This window comes from Neoarius graeffei, chromosome 21 (genome assembly GCF_027579695.1).
Source record: "Neoarius graeffei isolate fNeoGra1 chromosome 21, fNeoGra1.pri, whole genome shotgun sequence".
Classification (NCBI taxonomy): Eukaryota; Metazoa; Chordata; class Actinopteri; order Siluriformes; family Ariidae; genus Neoarius; species Neoarius graeffei.
The window spans coordinates 26,554,776-26,570,112 of record NC_083589.1 but is presented as its reverse complement, the minus strand read 5'-3'; the positions used below and the strand labels follow the sequence as shown (position 1 = coordinate 26,570,112).

The 15,337-nt window shown below is 39.2% G+C and overlaps 1 protein-coding gene across 4 annotated transcripts in view; it reads right to left on the bottom strand.

Moving 5' to 3' along the window:
* The window catches only part of rpap3 (RNA polymerase II associated protein 3), a 66,771-nt gene that overhangs the window by 11,191 nt on the left and 40,243 nt on the right, over positions 1-15,337 (bottom strand). For all 4 annotated transcript variants that reach the window (XM_060902892.1, XM_060902894.1, XM_060902895.1 and 1 more), the window contains exons 2-11: positions 12,859-13,031; positions 12,429-12,575; positions 12,229-12,339; positions 8,382-8,509; positions 6,134-6,255; positions 5,920-5,990; positions 3,663-3,800; positions 3,386-3,513; positions 1,954-2,075; positions 99-169 (exon numbers count right to left, since the gene is read on the bottom strand). In XM_060902892.1, coding sequence (XP_060758875.1) covers positions 99-169; positions 1,954-2,075; positions 3,386-3,513; positions 3,663-3,800; positions 5,920-5,990; positions 6,134-6,255; positions 8,382-8,509; positions 12,229-12,339; positions 12,429-12,575; positions 12,859-13,011 — 1,191 coding nt within the window. In that variant the 5' untranslated portion in view covers positions 13,012-13,031. The remainder of the gene's footprint in view (positions 1-98; positions 170-1,953; positions 2,076-3,385; positions 3,514-3,662; positions 3,801-5,919; positions 5,991-6,133; positions 6,256-8,381; positions 8,510-12,228; positions 12,340-12,428; positions 12,576-12,858; positions 13,032-15,337) is intronic.

Genomic DNA, 15,337 nt, shown 5'->3' with positions numbered 1-15,337 from the left:
TTATTCTGGCATCTCAGCATCAGTGTTAATCACAATGCAGTCCAAATACTGTTAAATAATAATTACTACTGTTCGATACTTCTTTGCACTGTGTTTACCATGTTAAGTTTTTTGAGCTCGTTCATCGCTTGCTTGTTTCCTGGTTCCAGCTTCAGAAGCTGCTCAAAATCTACAGAGAATAAATAATGGCATCACCATTAATATCATAATACTATATTGTGTTGTGAACTCGATGGCCAAGAATGTGGACTCCTGACTATCACACCCATACGTGCTTGTTGAACATCCCATTCCAGATTTAGTCCTCTCTTTGCTGTTATAATAACCCCCTCTCTTTTCTTCTGGGAAGGCTTTCCACTAGATTTTGGGGTGCATCTGTGGGGACTTGTGATCATGCAGCTACAAGAGCATTATAGTAAGATCAGGTACTGATGTTGGGTGATGAGGTCTATGGTGCAGTCGGTGTTCCAGCTTATCCCGAAGGTGTTCAGTGGGGTTGAGTTCGGTCAGGGCTCGGTGTAGGACACTCAAGTTCTTCCATTCCAACTTTGGTACACCATGTCTTCATGGCACTCACTTTGCAAAAAGGGGCACTGTTATGCTGGAACAAGGTTTGGGGCCCTTAGTACTACTAAAAGGGAGTTTTTAATACAACAGCATACAAATTGTGCATTCTATACAATTGTGTGCTTTCACATTTATGACAACTGTTTAGAGAAGGTCCACATATGGGTGTGAAGGTCAGCTGTCCACATACCTTTGGCCATATAGTGCATAAATAATAAACATTATAAAAATGTGGTCAATTAGACATAATGCAGCTTGCCTCCATTTTTATAGTACCAGGCATAGCCGTTAAAATTTACTGAGCCAGAAGTGCCCATCATTACCATATACACACTTCTATGCTAAATACTGTATATAAACTGTTAAATTCTAGACAAAGTTTCACTCCAAGTCACTCAGACACAGAGACTGTATACACACACACACACACAAAATTCACCAATATACAATATAAAATATACCAAATTTATTCTATCCACATTTACTGGACATAAGCAATCGCACGCTCTGATTGGCTACTCTACTACTAGGATATCAGCTCATATACCGTGATTAGAGGAAAAAAAAGGCAGCGCGCATCAAGTCAGATACATCACTTTGTTATCAAGTATTTAAAAGAAACAGAAATGGCTAAAAGAATATTAGTTCCCCCCCCCCAATATCTCCTGTTTCACACTCCAGCCCAGTCGGTGGCACCAGCCAAAAACCCTAAAGGAGAAGAAAATGGCAGACCGTTTTACTGAACCAACCGAGTACGAAATAAAAAGTCTACTCGAAAACAAAATCCCAAAAAATATGAAAAAAAAGCAACAATATGGAATAAAAGTAGTTGATGGCAAGAACGTCTCTCTTATTTTTCAAGAAATATCATAGCATTTTTCACAAACTGCTACTGTCATTTTGTCAGTTTGTTTACATTCTAAGCGGAAATTATTTTGTTGGACGTTTTGTATAAAAGTTTTTAATTTATAAAATTTGCAAAAAACAATAAAAATGCTCCGTTTCTCAAAGTCCAGTGAATGTGAATATGATAAAACAGTTATTCCACTTAATTTTGTCACATATGCCTTATAGTCAACTCGGTGCTTCGTGTCTCGTCGGCTATCAGCTCATGTAGGATTTGATTACGTGGAATAACTTAAATATTACAGTCCTGCCCAAAAGAAAATAAGACAAAATCAAATTCAGATATCTATTTCTTTTGGGGATGGTAACCTTTACCACAGATGCTATTACTAACAGTAAGAAGCCAATTATGAAAATAAGTTAACAGGGGTTTTAATGTATTTGTATACTAATGGAAGCACAATGTAGGCATGTTTGATGTTATTCAGAGCATGATATAGAGTATTATTGAAGAATTACATAGACGGAATGAATTCTAACCTGCTTTGGCTTCAGAAAGCCTTCCCAGAGCCAGTCTGGCTGTGCCACGTCGAGCAAAAGCTTTTGAGTAGGTGTTATCCAGAGCAATTGCTTTGGTGCAGTCTTCTTCAGCCTCAGCATACCTGCCCAGACACACACTTGTGAGTCTTTCTATTAATTTATGGCAGTGTTTCTCAAACTTTTTCAGACCAAGGACCACTTTATCCATTTAAAAAATAAAATAATTGCGGACCACCTAACCCCCTAAATATTCTGAAAAAAAACACACAAAAAAACCCCAAACAAACAATGAGCCTACTTCAACAGTATATTACAAATTACACACTAATGAAATTACAGTTTTACAAATAGTCCAGCCAACTCACTCATTGTTGTCCTCCTCTTAATAAGAAAAATGGTGCTGCTTATTCTGATACATCAGTGAAGCAATGTCTGGCTCCAAACTGGACAGTTTTAATCTCATATTGTGGGCCACATTGATCCGGCTGCACTGCTTTGTTTTCTCAAGCAAAGAATCATCATGTCTTTGCACTGTCCTTGCTCGTGTCAGATGTTTCTTGTGCTTTTCTTTTGACTGACCCGGTCTTCAGCCACCGATCCGTTTATCTTTTTGACAGTTTGATGCAAAGTCTAATTTGGTTACTCGCAGTTTCTCTGCATTCCACATTCCCTCCACATTCAGAGGTGATGTTGATATGAAAGTGTAATCTAAACTGACGTAGCTATAGGTAGTGTCACAAAACTGTTGGCTTGCTTAATGTCAGACAAATTCAAATAATAAAGCTACTATTTGAATTTACATAGGACTTTAATTCAATACAGAAAACTAATTTGTGCTACTCGTATCTTTGCTTCTGGAGTCACATAGGCAATTTGAGAAACACTGATAAAACGTGATATTTTATGATATCAACTTGTGGACCACCAGAGGGGACCACACTTTGAGAAACAGTGATTTATGGTGATATTAGCTTGCTTATGACTGTAAAAAACTGTTAACATATTCATGTTATTTCCTTTTTTTTTTTTAAATTAAATGAAAATGTACCTGGGCGGCACGGTGGTGTAGTGGTTAGCGCTGTCGCCTCACAGCAAGAAGGTCCGGGTTCGAGCCCCGTGGCCGGTGAGGGCCTTTCTGTGCGGAGTTTGCATGTTCTCCCCGTGTCCGCGTGGGTTTCCTCCGGGTGCTCCGGTTTCCCCCACAGTCCAAAGACATGCAGGTTAGGTTAACTGGTGACTCTAAATTGACCGTAGGTGTGAATGTGAGTGTGAATGGTTGTCTGTGTCTATGTGTCAGCCCTGTGATGACCTGGCGACTTGTCCAGGGTGTACCCCGCCTTTCACCCGTAGTCAGCTGGGATAGGCTCCAGCTTGCCTGCGACCCTGTAGAACAGGATAAAGCGGCTAGAGATAATGAGATGAGAAAATGTACCTCTCAAGTTTGAGGTTTGCCATGGCCCTGTTTGCAGCAAGCAGAACATTTGTGGCATCGGCCTCCATGCCTTTAGTGTAGCACTCCACAGCTACCTCGTATTTTCCTTCTTTAAAGTAAGCATTGCCCTATAAGAACATCAGAGAGCAAATTCACTTTTAATGAGTTTGCTAATTAAATGTACGCAATTTTGCAAACATGATCTTGTAGTGGTGTTGAAATAATAATAATAATAATAATAATAATAATAAATAAAAAAAACAGAGGATATGCTCACCAAGTCTTTTTGCACCACTGCCTCTTGTCTTTTCTGCTGTTCCGTATCCAGCTGTTTTGGTTTTACAGCCTCAATAAGTGGCACCTCAGCCACTGTCTTCTCAGTCTGCCCTTCATCCTGCTTTTGGGATCCTAAAACCTGAGGGGTGATGGAACATACAGTGTCAGCCAAAAGTTTGGACAGCTTCGAATTCAATGGTATTTCTTTATTCTTATTAATTAGGACATGAAGTGACTTTTAAAGTAATGATGGATGTTGTCTCTCTTTACTTAATCGAGTGGTTCTTGACATAATATGGATTACTACAGTTGTGGTGTGAACAGGGCTACTTACTGTATTTTTATTATTTACTATTTGATCTCAAACGCATTAAGGCGGCAAGAAACTCATCTACTAATTAACACACCTGTTAATTGAAAAGCATTCCAGGTGAAAACCTCATGAAGCTGATTAAGATAATACCAATAGTGTACAAAGCATCAACGTAAACGCTCTTTACTTTGAAGAATCTAAAATATCAAACACTGAGTTTTTTTTTTAAAACACTTTTTTTAAATTTACCACAAATTCATGTTATTTCATAGTTTTGAGGTCTTCAGTATTGTTCTACAATGTAGTCAAAATACAGAAAAATACACTCTGCAGCCGATATGTACAATACAGAAAAGAGCAATAAGGACAATAAACAAAACAGGATACAGAGATCACACAAACTCACTATTCATAAAATCAGACATGTTGAAATTTATGGATCTGGTCAAATTCAGAACAGCACAAATAATGTATAAAGCGAGAAATAATCTATTGCCAAAAAATATACAAGGAATGTTTAGTGAAAGAGAGGGGGGATATAATCTAAGGGGAGACCTAAATTTAAAAAAACCAAAGGTTCAAACAAATATGAAAAGCATGTGCGTATCAAGCTGTGGGGTAACTTTATGGAACAGACTGGAGACAGAAATAAAACAAAGTGTAAATATAAATCTGTTTAAAAAAAGGTACAAAAAATATTTTTAAACAAGTATATAGAAGAGGAAGTATGTTCACGGAGGATGATGAGGGATAAATAGAATAGGGTTGATTGTTACATTAGAACTAACTTAGTATATGGTATATATTTATTTATGGGGATAGTTTATATCTTCATATTTACAGGGATAGGTATGTAGTAGATATTTATTTTTGTAATTATATATTTATATAGATATTTATGAAGTATATATATATATATATATATATATATATATATATATATATATATATACACACACACACACTCACCGGCCACTTTAATAGACACTTGTTCTTGATTCCAAGGATTCCTGTTTTTGATTGGCAGGAGTGGAATCCAGTATGGTCTGCTGTTGCATGCTCAGATGCTTTTCTGCTCATCATGGTTGTAAAGAGTGATTATATGAGTTACTATATCCTTCCTGGCAGCTCAAACTAATCTGGCCATTTTCCTCTGACCTCCCGTATCAAAAAGGCATTTCCTATCATAGTCTTTCACTCAATGTTTTTTTTGTTTTGTTTTTTTTCTCACCATTTTGTGTCAACTCTAGAGACTGTTATGTGTGAAAACCCCAGGAGATCAGCAATTTCTGAAATACTCAAACCAGTCCATCTGGCACCAACACCCATGCCACAGTGAAAGTCACAGAGACCACAATTTTTCCCATTCTGATGCTTGAAGTGAACATTAACTGAAGCAAGATTTGTATCTGTATGATTTTATGCATTGTGTTGCTGTCAAGGGATTGGTTGATTAGATAACTGCATAAAACAGCAGGTGTATAAATGTACCTAATAAAGTGGCCAGTGAGTGTATATTATGTAGTATATATTTATTTTCGTAATTATATATTTATATAGATATTCATGAAGTGTATATATGGTATATATTTTTATAGGTGTATTAATGTAGTTTGGATTTCCGGGTAGTTAAAAAGGGGTGGGAAATTCAAAAAGTATTGTACTTCCTCCCACTCCTTTTTCGAACAATGTGCGGTGTATTGTAATGTCTTAGCTCTTTATGTTATTTATTTATTTTTGTCACTTTCTCGTTGTCTTTCTTTTGTATGTACAAATAGTTACATACATTTTTTTTATACATGTTCGAAATAAAAAAAAAAAAAAAACCCTGTATATTAATGAGCAGGGGTGTACAAACTTTTAACTGGTACTGTAGTAAGGAATAGAACTTCAAGCTTCATCCTTTAACACCAAAAATACAGGAAGTTGTAAAACAGGAACCAACCTGATTCAGTTTCTTTATCTCGTTCTGAGCATCAAGGTTCTCAGGATCCAACTTCAGAACCATTTCATAATCTTGTAAATGAAGATTACAATCAATCATCATTTAATTACAATAAGTGACTTCAGAGAACACAAAAACTTTTGGAATTACAGCAACATTCAGGAAACATAAGAACATCTCTTTAAAACACATTAATTTAGTTCAGTGCCCTCACCTTCTAGAGCACCTTGATGGTTTTTTAGAGCAAAACGTGCAGCTCCTCTTCGGCTGTAAGCTTTAAGGTATTTGCTGTCCAGTGCTATGGCCAGGTTACAGTCTGACTCTGCAACAGCATACCTACAACATTCAAAGACTTCAAACAAGGAACAGACTGAGGGAAATTAAATATTCTGGCAAAATCAAAACTTTATAAACAATTATAAAGCATTAGCAACAGTAGCTTTACAACTGCATACAGTAATAACTTTCATGAGAATTTTGTGGCTTGTTTGAATTTTGGTGCATAAAGCCGTGACACGTTGGATCTCAACATATACCAGTAGAAGGATCTGGACAATTTTCTAGCTTGAGCTCATTTTATGATTTTGTCACTCAGAATATCTGACAGGTCCTTGGTATTGTGTTTGCTCAGCTGAGTACGTCCTTCTAAATCTATCATTGATCTAAACATGGATATGAACTAGTTTTATCCTGGTTTGGTCATATGAAGTTCTCTATCATCTCATACAGCTATCTACTCTGTTAGCGAGCCAATCAGAACCCATTGCGGCTGTGTTAGTCCAGGGTCTGATACGCCAACACGTGACAAGACTGGCAATAGCCCACGTCCTTCACTCAGATGCAGGGGAAAACACGCCCAGCCCCCAATAATAGTTTTCGAGGCACTGATATACCCAGACGTTATTAGGTAATAGGCATATATCGTGTCAAGTTTATGATATGTAAATCGCGACACAAGTTTGAATCAATGAAATAATTGCGGTTCGTTATTTCTCGTTTTGTTTAACACTGCACTGTTTAGACAGCAGAGGGTACAATAACAAAATAGCAGGAATGCGTGTGACTTCAAAGTAGGCAGAAGTAGCGCAGCTCTAATGCTGTGAAAACACAAATGTAAAATGGGAAAGAGCTGTTGTGTGATTGACTGTACAGATTTAACATGAAATCGGAGCTCTCTTTTTACAGATTGCTGAAAGAAAGAAAAAGGAAGCGAATAGAGGTATTACAAATGTTCATAAAAGTTTAGAAAGAAAATACCTATTTGTTATTAACTAATTTTTATTAAAAGGAATATTTTAGTTAATATGCCATTTTATTTTACTTCAACCTTTACAAATGCGGGTAAATAATTGTTGCTTATTAAGAAAATGAGATACTTTTTTTAATTTAACAAAAGGAATGTTTAAGTTGATAAAGAATAAGAAAATGTTGCTTTTGTAGTAATAAAATTTTCTTTATTGAATATTATTTCAAAAAACATTGTGGGGAAATCGAATAGTGAACCCAACACTGCGACTCGATTCGAGTCGTGAACTGGGCAAATTGTTACATGCCTATCAAGTACAATGACACAGAACAGGGGTTATCAAAGGGGAACTGAAGGAAAATTTATCAAAATTCTACTTCTCATGTTATTAAATATAGGAATGCATTTTTGATAGCTATTGTGTCGCTGCTATAGCAAGTTGAGTGTTTGAAATATGCTCTGTAATATATCAGTCCATATGTCAAAGCAATGGCCGTAAACGAGATTCGTTGAGACCTGTGTGAGACATCGTAGGACGGAAGTAAAACGTACAGCGGAAATCAAAGTGACCAACATCTGCCAACGTTGTCAAAAGACGCACGCGCCCTCTTTCGAATGCTGACGTAATCAAGCCGGAAGTTTTGTTTGTTTTGATAGTAATCAGGAAAGTTCGAAAAAAAAGTAGGCAGTAATCGTCATTTAAACTTGTTTTTGTGCAATATTTCGTTTGGAAAACAGTTTTCAAAATGGTGGCGCTGACACCTGACGTTTTGAAGTCTCGCACAAGTTTCGTGAAGATCACGTGGATAAGCAACGCTTGCCGTGGACCAAACGAACTAAAGTCAACATGACTAAAAACTGAATAGGCCGACAAGTATAATATTTAATTGCAATTAGTTGCCAATACGAGTCACGATATAAGGTTACTAAAACCAAAAACGTAACTGAATAACACGTTAATTAAGAAATAAAGCAAGTTTAAAAATGACTTCAGTTCTCCTTTAAACCCAGTCCCAAGGACACAGTACACAGGGTACAGTTTGAAAAATCTGAAGTTTTTCCGAATGTCAAGATACCTGAGAAGCAAATGACTAAACCCAAAACCATCATGAGCTAAATCAGGTGTGTTGAGAGCAGGGAAAACTGTACAGGGCCTCAGGACTGGAGGTGAGAACTGCTGATGTAGAACAAACTGTATAAAGCACAACATTCTTACTTTTTAAGTCTGAAGAAGCAGGTTGCTCGGTTTGTGGGCAGAACGGGGCTGTATGGGTCTGCACTCATGCCTTTGGTATAGCACTCAATGGCATCATTATACTTTCCATCTTTGAAAAACTTGTTGCCCTGAGAAAACAGGGAAAAAAAAAACCCTGGTGACTTTTATAATCAGTTTGTATACTGCTCTGCATGTACAACATCATTAGAAGTTAGTCAGAGTGAACAATAAAAACTGCAAGAACAGCTATATTTCTATAATTAATATTACACATACAACCCCGATTCCAAAAAAGTTGGGACAAAGTACAAATTGTAAATTAAAGCCGCAAGCGGCCTCGACGGGCCCTCGCGCCAGCGGCCAAGGGGGGGCGGGGGCATGCGTCCCCGCGAAATACCTTCCACAGCTTCTTCGGCAAGAGACATTACTCCCACAATGGCGACAAAGCACAGAATTGGACACATGGCAACAATAGGGTCTCGCACTGTACGGTGCTCGGGGGGCGCTATAGAGGCCCTGAGGCCCGCCTGGATCTGGGCTTCTGGTTCTCAGTAGCGGTGGCAGTCTAAGAAAAAGGAGCCAAATTTCGCGCGTTGTTGACCATGGCAAGCGCCCCAATAAGGGTCTTGTAAAGAGGTTGCTTGCCAAGTTTGACAAATCAGAAGCTGCAATATCATTTCTGCCATAACCAGCACCCCCAGGGGCGAAAGTGCACAAAATTTGGCGTACACGTCAGGTGAGCTATGAAGAGTTTGCGTATGAAGTTTGATGAGAATTGAGTAAATAGAAGATGAGATATAGATTTTTGAAGAATAAATTTTTTGGTTTTTCCCATGTCAGAAGGTGGCGCTATGCTGTACATGAGCGATTATGAGTTGGAAAAATAAGTGTCTACAACAGCAACGCACTATCACAAGGTAGTGGTGTGAAGGAAAAGCATTATGGAATTATTTACCAAAAACCCGTTTTGGAGCAATTGCGTCGGCCAAAAACAGCGCCCCCCATGGACGAAAATTCCCAAAATGTGGTATACATGACATGGGAGGTAGTAAGAGGGTGGCCGTGAAGTTTGACCAAATTTGAGGAAAGATTGGATTTTTTGCCCAAAAATAGCGCCCCCAGTGGCGAAATATCACAGAAATTGGGTAACATGTCAGAAGCCCAATGAGTGGTTTGCGTGTGAAGTATGAGCAGTTTTGAGCAATTAGAAGATTTGTTATGAATTTTTAAGCATGTAAAATTTTGCATTGAAAATTGATTGACGTATAACTTCTGAACGGTTTATCCAACGTGAAACGTATTTAGTAACTTCTGTCAGCCATGTCTGTAGATGATGTGTATCAATTTTGGTGACATTCCTATGAACGGTCTAGGAGGAGTTGCGCCGTCTTCGTGGCCATGCATTTTGCACAAAAGTGAAATTACCTCACTTCCTGTTGGGCGTGGCTAATGCATTGGCATTACATTTTTGTCCGGCTTAGTGAGATACATATGCGTACCAAATTGCATGCCACTACTACAAACTACATGGCAACCAGGCACCTTAATGCAGGAGGCCAAAATCACAACGACTTAGGGGGCGCTATAGAGGCCCTGAGCCCCGGCCAAGTTTGGGCTTTTGGTTCTGAGTAGCGGTGGCAATTCTCGGAACTGGTGCCAAATTTCATGCGTTTTCGCCCATGGCAAGTGCCCCGAAAATGGCCCAACAGCGGAGAAAAATAAAGAAGAAGAAGAAGAAGAAGACGGAAGAATAATAATAGTGAACTCTTACAAGAACAATAGGGCCTTCGCCCATAGGGCTCGGGCCCTAATAAAAACGGAATGCAATAATTTACAAATCTCAAAAGCTGATATTGTATTCACAATAGAACATAGACAACATATCAAATGTCGAAAGAGAGACAGTTTGAAATTTCATGCCAAATATTGGCTCATTTGAAATTTCATGACAGCAACACATCTCAAAAAAGTTGGGACAGGGGCAATAAGAGGCTGGAAAAGTTAAAGGTACAAAAAAGAAACAGCTGGAGGACCAAATTGCAACTCATTAGGTCAATTGGCAATAGGTCATTAACATGACTGGGTATAAAAAGAGCATCTTGGAGTGGCAGCGGCTCTCAGAAGTAAAGATGGGAAGAGGATCACCAATCCCCCTAATTCTGCGCCGACAAATAGCGGAGCAATATCAGAAAGGAGTTCGACAGTGTAAAATTGCAAAGAGTTTGAACATATCATCTACAGTGCATAAGATCATCAAAAGATTCAGAGAATCTGGAAGAATCTCCGTGTGTAAGGGTCAAGGCCGGAAAACCATACTGGGTGCCCGTGATCTTCGGGCCCTGAGACGGCACTGCATCACATACAGGCATGCTTCTGTATTGGAAATCACAAAATGGGCTCAGGAATATTTCCAGAGAACATTATCTGTGAACACAATTCACCGTGCCATCCGCCGTTGCCAGCTGAAACTCTATAGTTCAAAGAAGAAGCCGTATCTAAACATGATCCAGAAGCGCAGACGTCTTCTCTGGGCCAAGGCTCATTTAAAATGGACTGTGGCAAAGTGGAAAACTGTTCTGTGGTCAGACGAATCAAAATTTGAAGTTCTTTATGGAAATCAGGGACGCCGTGTCATTCGGACTAAAGAGGAGAAGGACGACCCAAGTTGTTATCAGCGCTCAGTTCAGAAGCCTGCATCTCTGATGGTATGGGGTTGCATTAGTGTGTGTGGCATGGGCAGCTTACACATCTGGAAAGACACCATCAATGCTGAAAGGTATATCCAGGTTCTAGAGCAACATATGCTCCCATCCAGACGACGTCTCTTTCAGGGAAGACCTTGCATTTTCCAACATGACAATGCCAAACCACATACTGCATCAATTACAGCATCATGGCTGCGTAGAAGAAGGGTCCGGGTACTGAACTGGCCAGCCTGCAGTCCAGATCTTTCACCCATAGAAAACATTTGGCGCATCATAAAACGGAAGATACGACAAAAAAGACCTAAGACAGTTGAGCAACTAGAATCCTACATCAGACAAGAATGGGTTAACATTCCTATCCCTAAACTTGAGCAACTTGTCTCCTCAGTCCCCAGACGTTTACAGACTGTTGTAAAGAGAAAAGGGGATGTCTCACAGTGGTAAACATGGCCTTGTCCCAACTTTTTTGAGATGTGTTGTTGTCATGAAATTTAAAAATCACCTAATTTTTCTCTTTAAATGATACATTTTCTCAGTTTAAACATTTGTCATCTAGGTTCTATTCTGAATAAAATATGGAATTTTGAAACTTCCACATCATTGCATTCTGTTTTTATTTACAATTTGTACTTTGTCCCAACTTTTTTGGAATCGTGGTTGTATGCAGCATTTCATGTGCTCTAAACACCTAAATTCTGTGAATGAGGTTTTAAAATAAATGTAATAACTAGGCGGCACGGTGGTGTAGTGGTTAGCGCTGTCGCCTCACAGCAAGAAGGTCCGGGTTCGAGCCCCGTGGCCGGCGAGGGCCTTTCTGTGTGGAGTTTGCATGTTCTCCCCGTGTCCGCGTGGGTTTCCTCCGGGTGCTCCGGTTTCCCCCACAGTCCAAAGACATGCAGGTTAGGCTAACTGGTGACTCTAAATTGACCGTAGGTGTGAATGTGAGTGTGAATGGTTGTCTGTGTCTATGTGTCAGCCCTGTGATGACCTGGCGACTTGTCCAGGGTGTACCCCGCCTTTCGCCCGTAGTCAGCTGGGATAGGCTCCAGCTTGCCTGCGACCCTGTAGAACAGGATAAAGCGGCTAGAGATAATGAGATGAGATGAGATGTAATAACTATCCAAACCTCACGTCATCTTTACCTTCTCTTTCTCATTCATGGCTAAATCTCTGTCCACTTGCACTTCCTCAGAGTCTGAGTCATTAGATTCAGCTGGGCTGATGTCTTTGTCCAGTGCCTCAAGAGCATTCTCCTGTAATATACAATTATGATTTAGAAAAATCAACACCACCAAAACTTCCACGTCTTTAATTCGAAGCTAAACCAATGGCAATGCATTACCACGTCGAATTTGTCCCAAGATTTGTAGTCGGAGGATTTTATTCTTTGTACTGGCTTCTCCTCCCCTTGACCATTCTCAGCAGGGACTTGACTTCTGACCTTGCGCTTCTTCTTGTAATCCTTGTTTCTTACAGGTGGAAGAGTTTTCTGTGGTGTGAAGAAAACATTCAGAAAGCCAGGTCAGATGGGTAGCAGAAATAGAAGGGAAGGAGCAAGCAGCACTTAGTGTGTTTATGTGGGCACAGGAATGTGTGACAGTTTTGACCTTGTAATATTTAATCTGCTTTTTTTTTTTTTAAATTACAACTAAACTTTTGAATAATAATAACAACAACAACGAGCTAAAAAGGTGTTTGTTATGGAGTTTAAATTTCCTTTTATGTACAAGATGAACATTAAATGTCAAGGAAATAAAATTGAAGTTACACACCTGAAGGTCTTCTAGGTTTCCTACACGAAGCTGTTTATCTTTTTTCTTTATGTCCTCTTCCCAACTATCAAGCTCTTTCATAAAGTTATGAAGATCCTCTGCATTTTGACGTATCTGCATTTGCAACTCCATGGCTTTGTTGCCACCGGACATGATGGTGCTTTTCAGTCAGTCTGAAACAAGATCAGAATCCCCTTATTTTGTCAGTGCACAGAGTACAACGAAAGTGATTAGCTGTAACAGTGCACTGACAACACAAGAAGCAGCAAGAGCAAAACAAAAACACACATGCACACGCATGATTCAAATTCACCGGAGATGAGCAATTGCATGCTCTGATTGGCGACTCTACTACTAGGCTATTAGCTCATACTGTAAATAGAGAAAAACAAAATGGCGGAGTGTGTTGCTGAACCAACCGAGGATGAAATAACTCCACTCCAAAACAACCCCCCCAAAAAAAGTAACAAAATATGGAATAAAAGTATTTGATAAGAACGCATCTTTTTTCCCCCCTCCCAAGAATTATCACATTTTCCACAAATTGCTACTGTCATTTTGCCAGTTTGTTTACATTTTAAGCAGAAATTATTTTGTCGGATGTTTTGTATAAAAGTTTTTATTCATCAAATTTGCAATAAATAAATAAATTCTCTGTTTCTCAATCTTGTCATGCATGGTTTTTAGCCTACTTGGCGTTGCGCGCGTTGTCGGCTATGAGCTCATGTACGACTCGATTTCGTGGAATAACTTAAATACACGTGCATTTAAGTTATTCCACGAAATTGAGCTGTACATGAGCTGACAGCAGACAACGCGTGCAACGCCAAGTAGGCTAAAAGCCATGCATGACAGTGTTTCCCACAGACCAGGTAGCAATTTGTGGTGCTCCACTGTGACGATGAGGGAATCGTGTGCGGTGGTGTCGTGGCAGTCAGTGGAGTTGGTCATTGGGGTGTATGCAAAGTGTTTACAGCGGGCGGTGTTCAAACGCACACCAGAGTCACCTGCTGGGACTATCTTAAAGCTACAAGAAGCATTTGAGATTATTCAGTTCAATCTAAATTATTTTAAGTTCTTTAAGAGAAGACAGCTAAAACAATTTTTACCAGAACCCTGCCTGGTTTCATTCCTCGACCCAACTTTACATTACAGGGCAGGCCATTAGTTTGCTGGGCTTGATGTTGGTGGAAAACCTGTCTTTTAAATTTATGAAAATTACTCACCAAAATTGAAGTTAAAGTTTAGTTTTTTGCCTTTTTGGTGGCGATCTTTCAATCATTCTTTAGTTGACATTCAAGGAATAAATTGTAAAAAACAAGCTGGAGGTTTGTATTTTAAAATATTGAACTCAACACTTGCCTCAACCAATACTAAAATGAAATAAATAGTATAATGTAACAACAAAATAATAAAATAAAATATCATAATTAGATGTAAGAAACCACTTAAGGTAACACCAAGGCAACTAACAACAATGAAAAAGCATTACCCTAATTGGTGCAAAGCCTGCACGCCCTATCAGAACATTTAATTCTGTGTGGCTTCCTGAAAAAAAACTCAAGTGCCCTATCGTAAGGGAAGTCATTGGGTTCGGGACCATTTATGGAGATTTGTAAGCAGGCTGCCAGGTGTTCCCCTTGGAGCCTATTCCTGAGGTCTGTTTTAATCTATGGATAAAAAAGTACATTTTCTTCATCATCAAAGCACCAAAAATTTCCATTACATCAAAAAAAAAATTACAAAGGAATACTGAATTTCTATGTGCTTGCCCTATTCATAGCTGAGAAATCCCGCTCGCAATTCTACTTCGCCAATAAAGCTAATAAAGATGTTTCTTAAAATATTCAGATTTTATGCTTCAGATAGTATCAACTAGGCATTCCCGCGAGTATAACATTTTATTTAGGCTAGTGGGAAATCCTTATTTATTGTGACTGTCAAGCCATTATTAATAACTTGCATGAATGCTGAAGCGGGATAAAGCAATAAGGCCGGTTCCTCGCGTCAAGCTGCTACTGTATGCATCAAAATTGATTTATAGCCTGGCTCAGGGATGTCGGTTTCATGTAAGCCACGAAAGCTATGATAAAGCTCATCACAAGCACGACGTAGGCTACCTTTTAAAATAAGGGGTTGGAAGGCGAATCGGGAAGGCTGCATTATTTTTAATTAGCCTAACAGGCCTACTTGCAGTCCGGGTATGTGTGCAACGGCAGGCCTGTGTACACGCCTCTCCGTCTCTCTCTGTCTGTGTGTGCGCGCGCGCACGCGAACGAGAAGAAAGAGCATTATGAATGAACGGAACGATACGCAACGGAAATTTTTTTTTTCAAAATCGCGAGTCTGATTGTGTGGCGATAGGAATCCATTGTGTGGCGCTGCGCAACACAATGGTCTATGTATGGGAAACCCTGCATGACAAATTTGAGAAATATATATATATTTTACACAAACAGATGTGTATACACATATATAA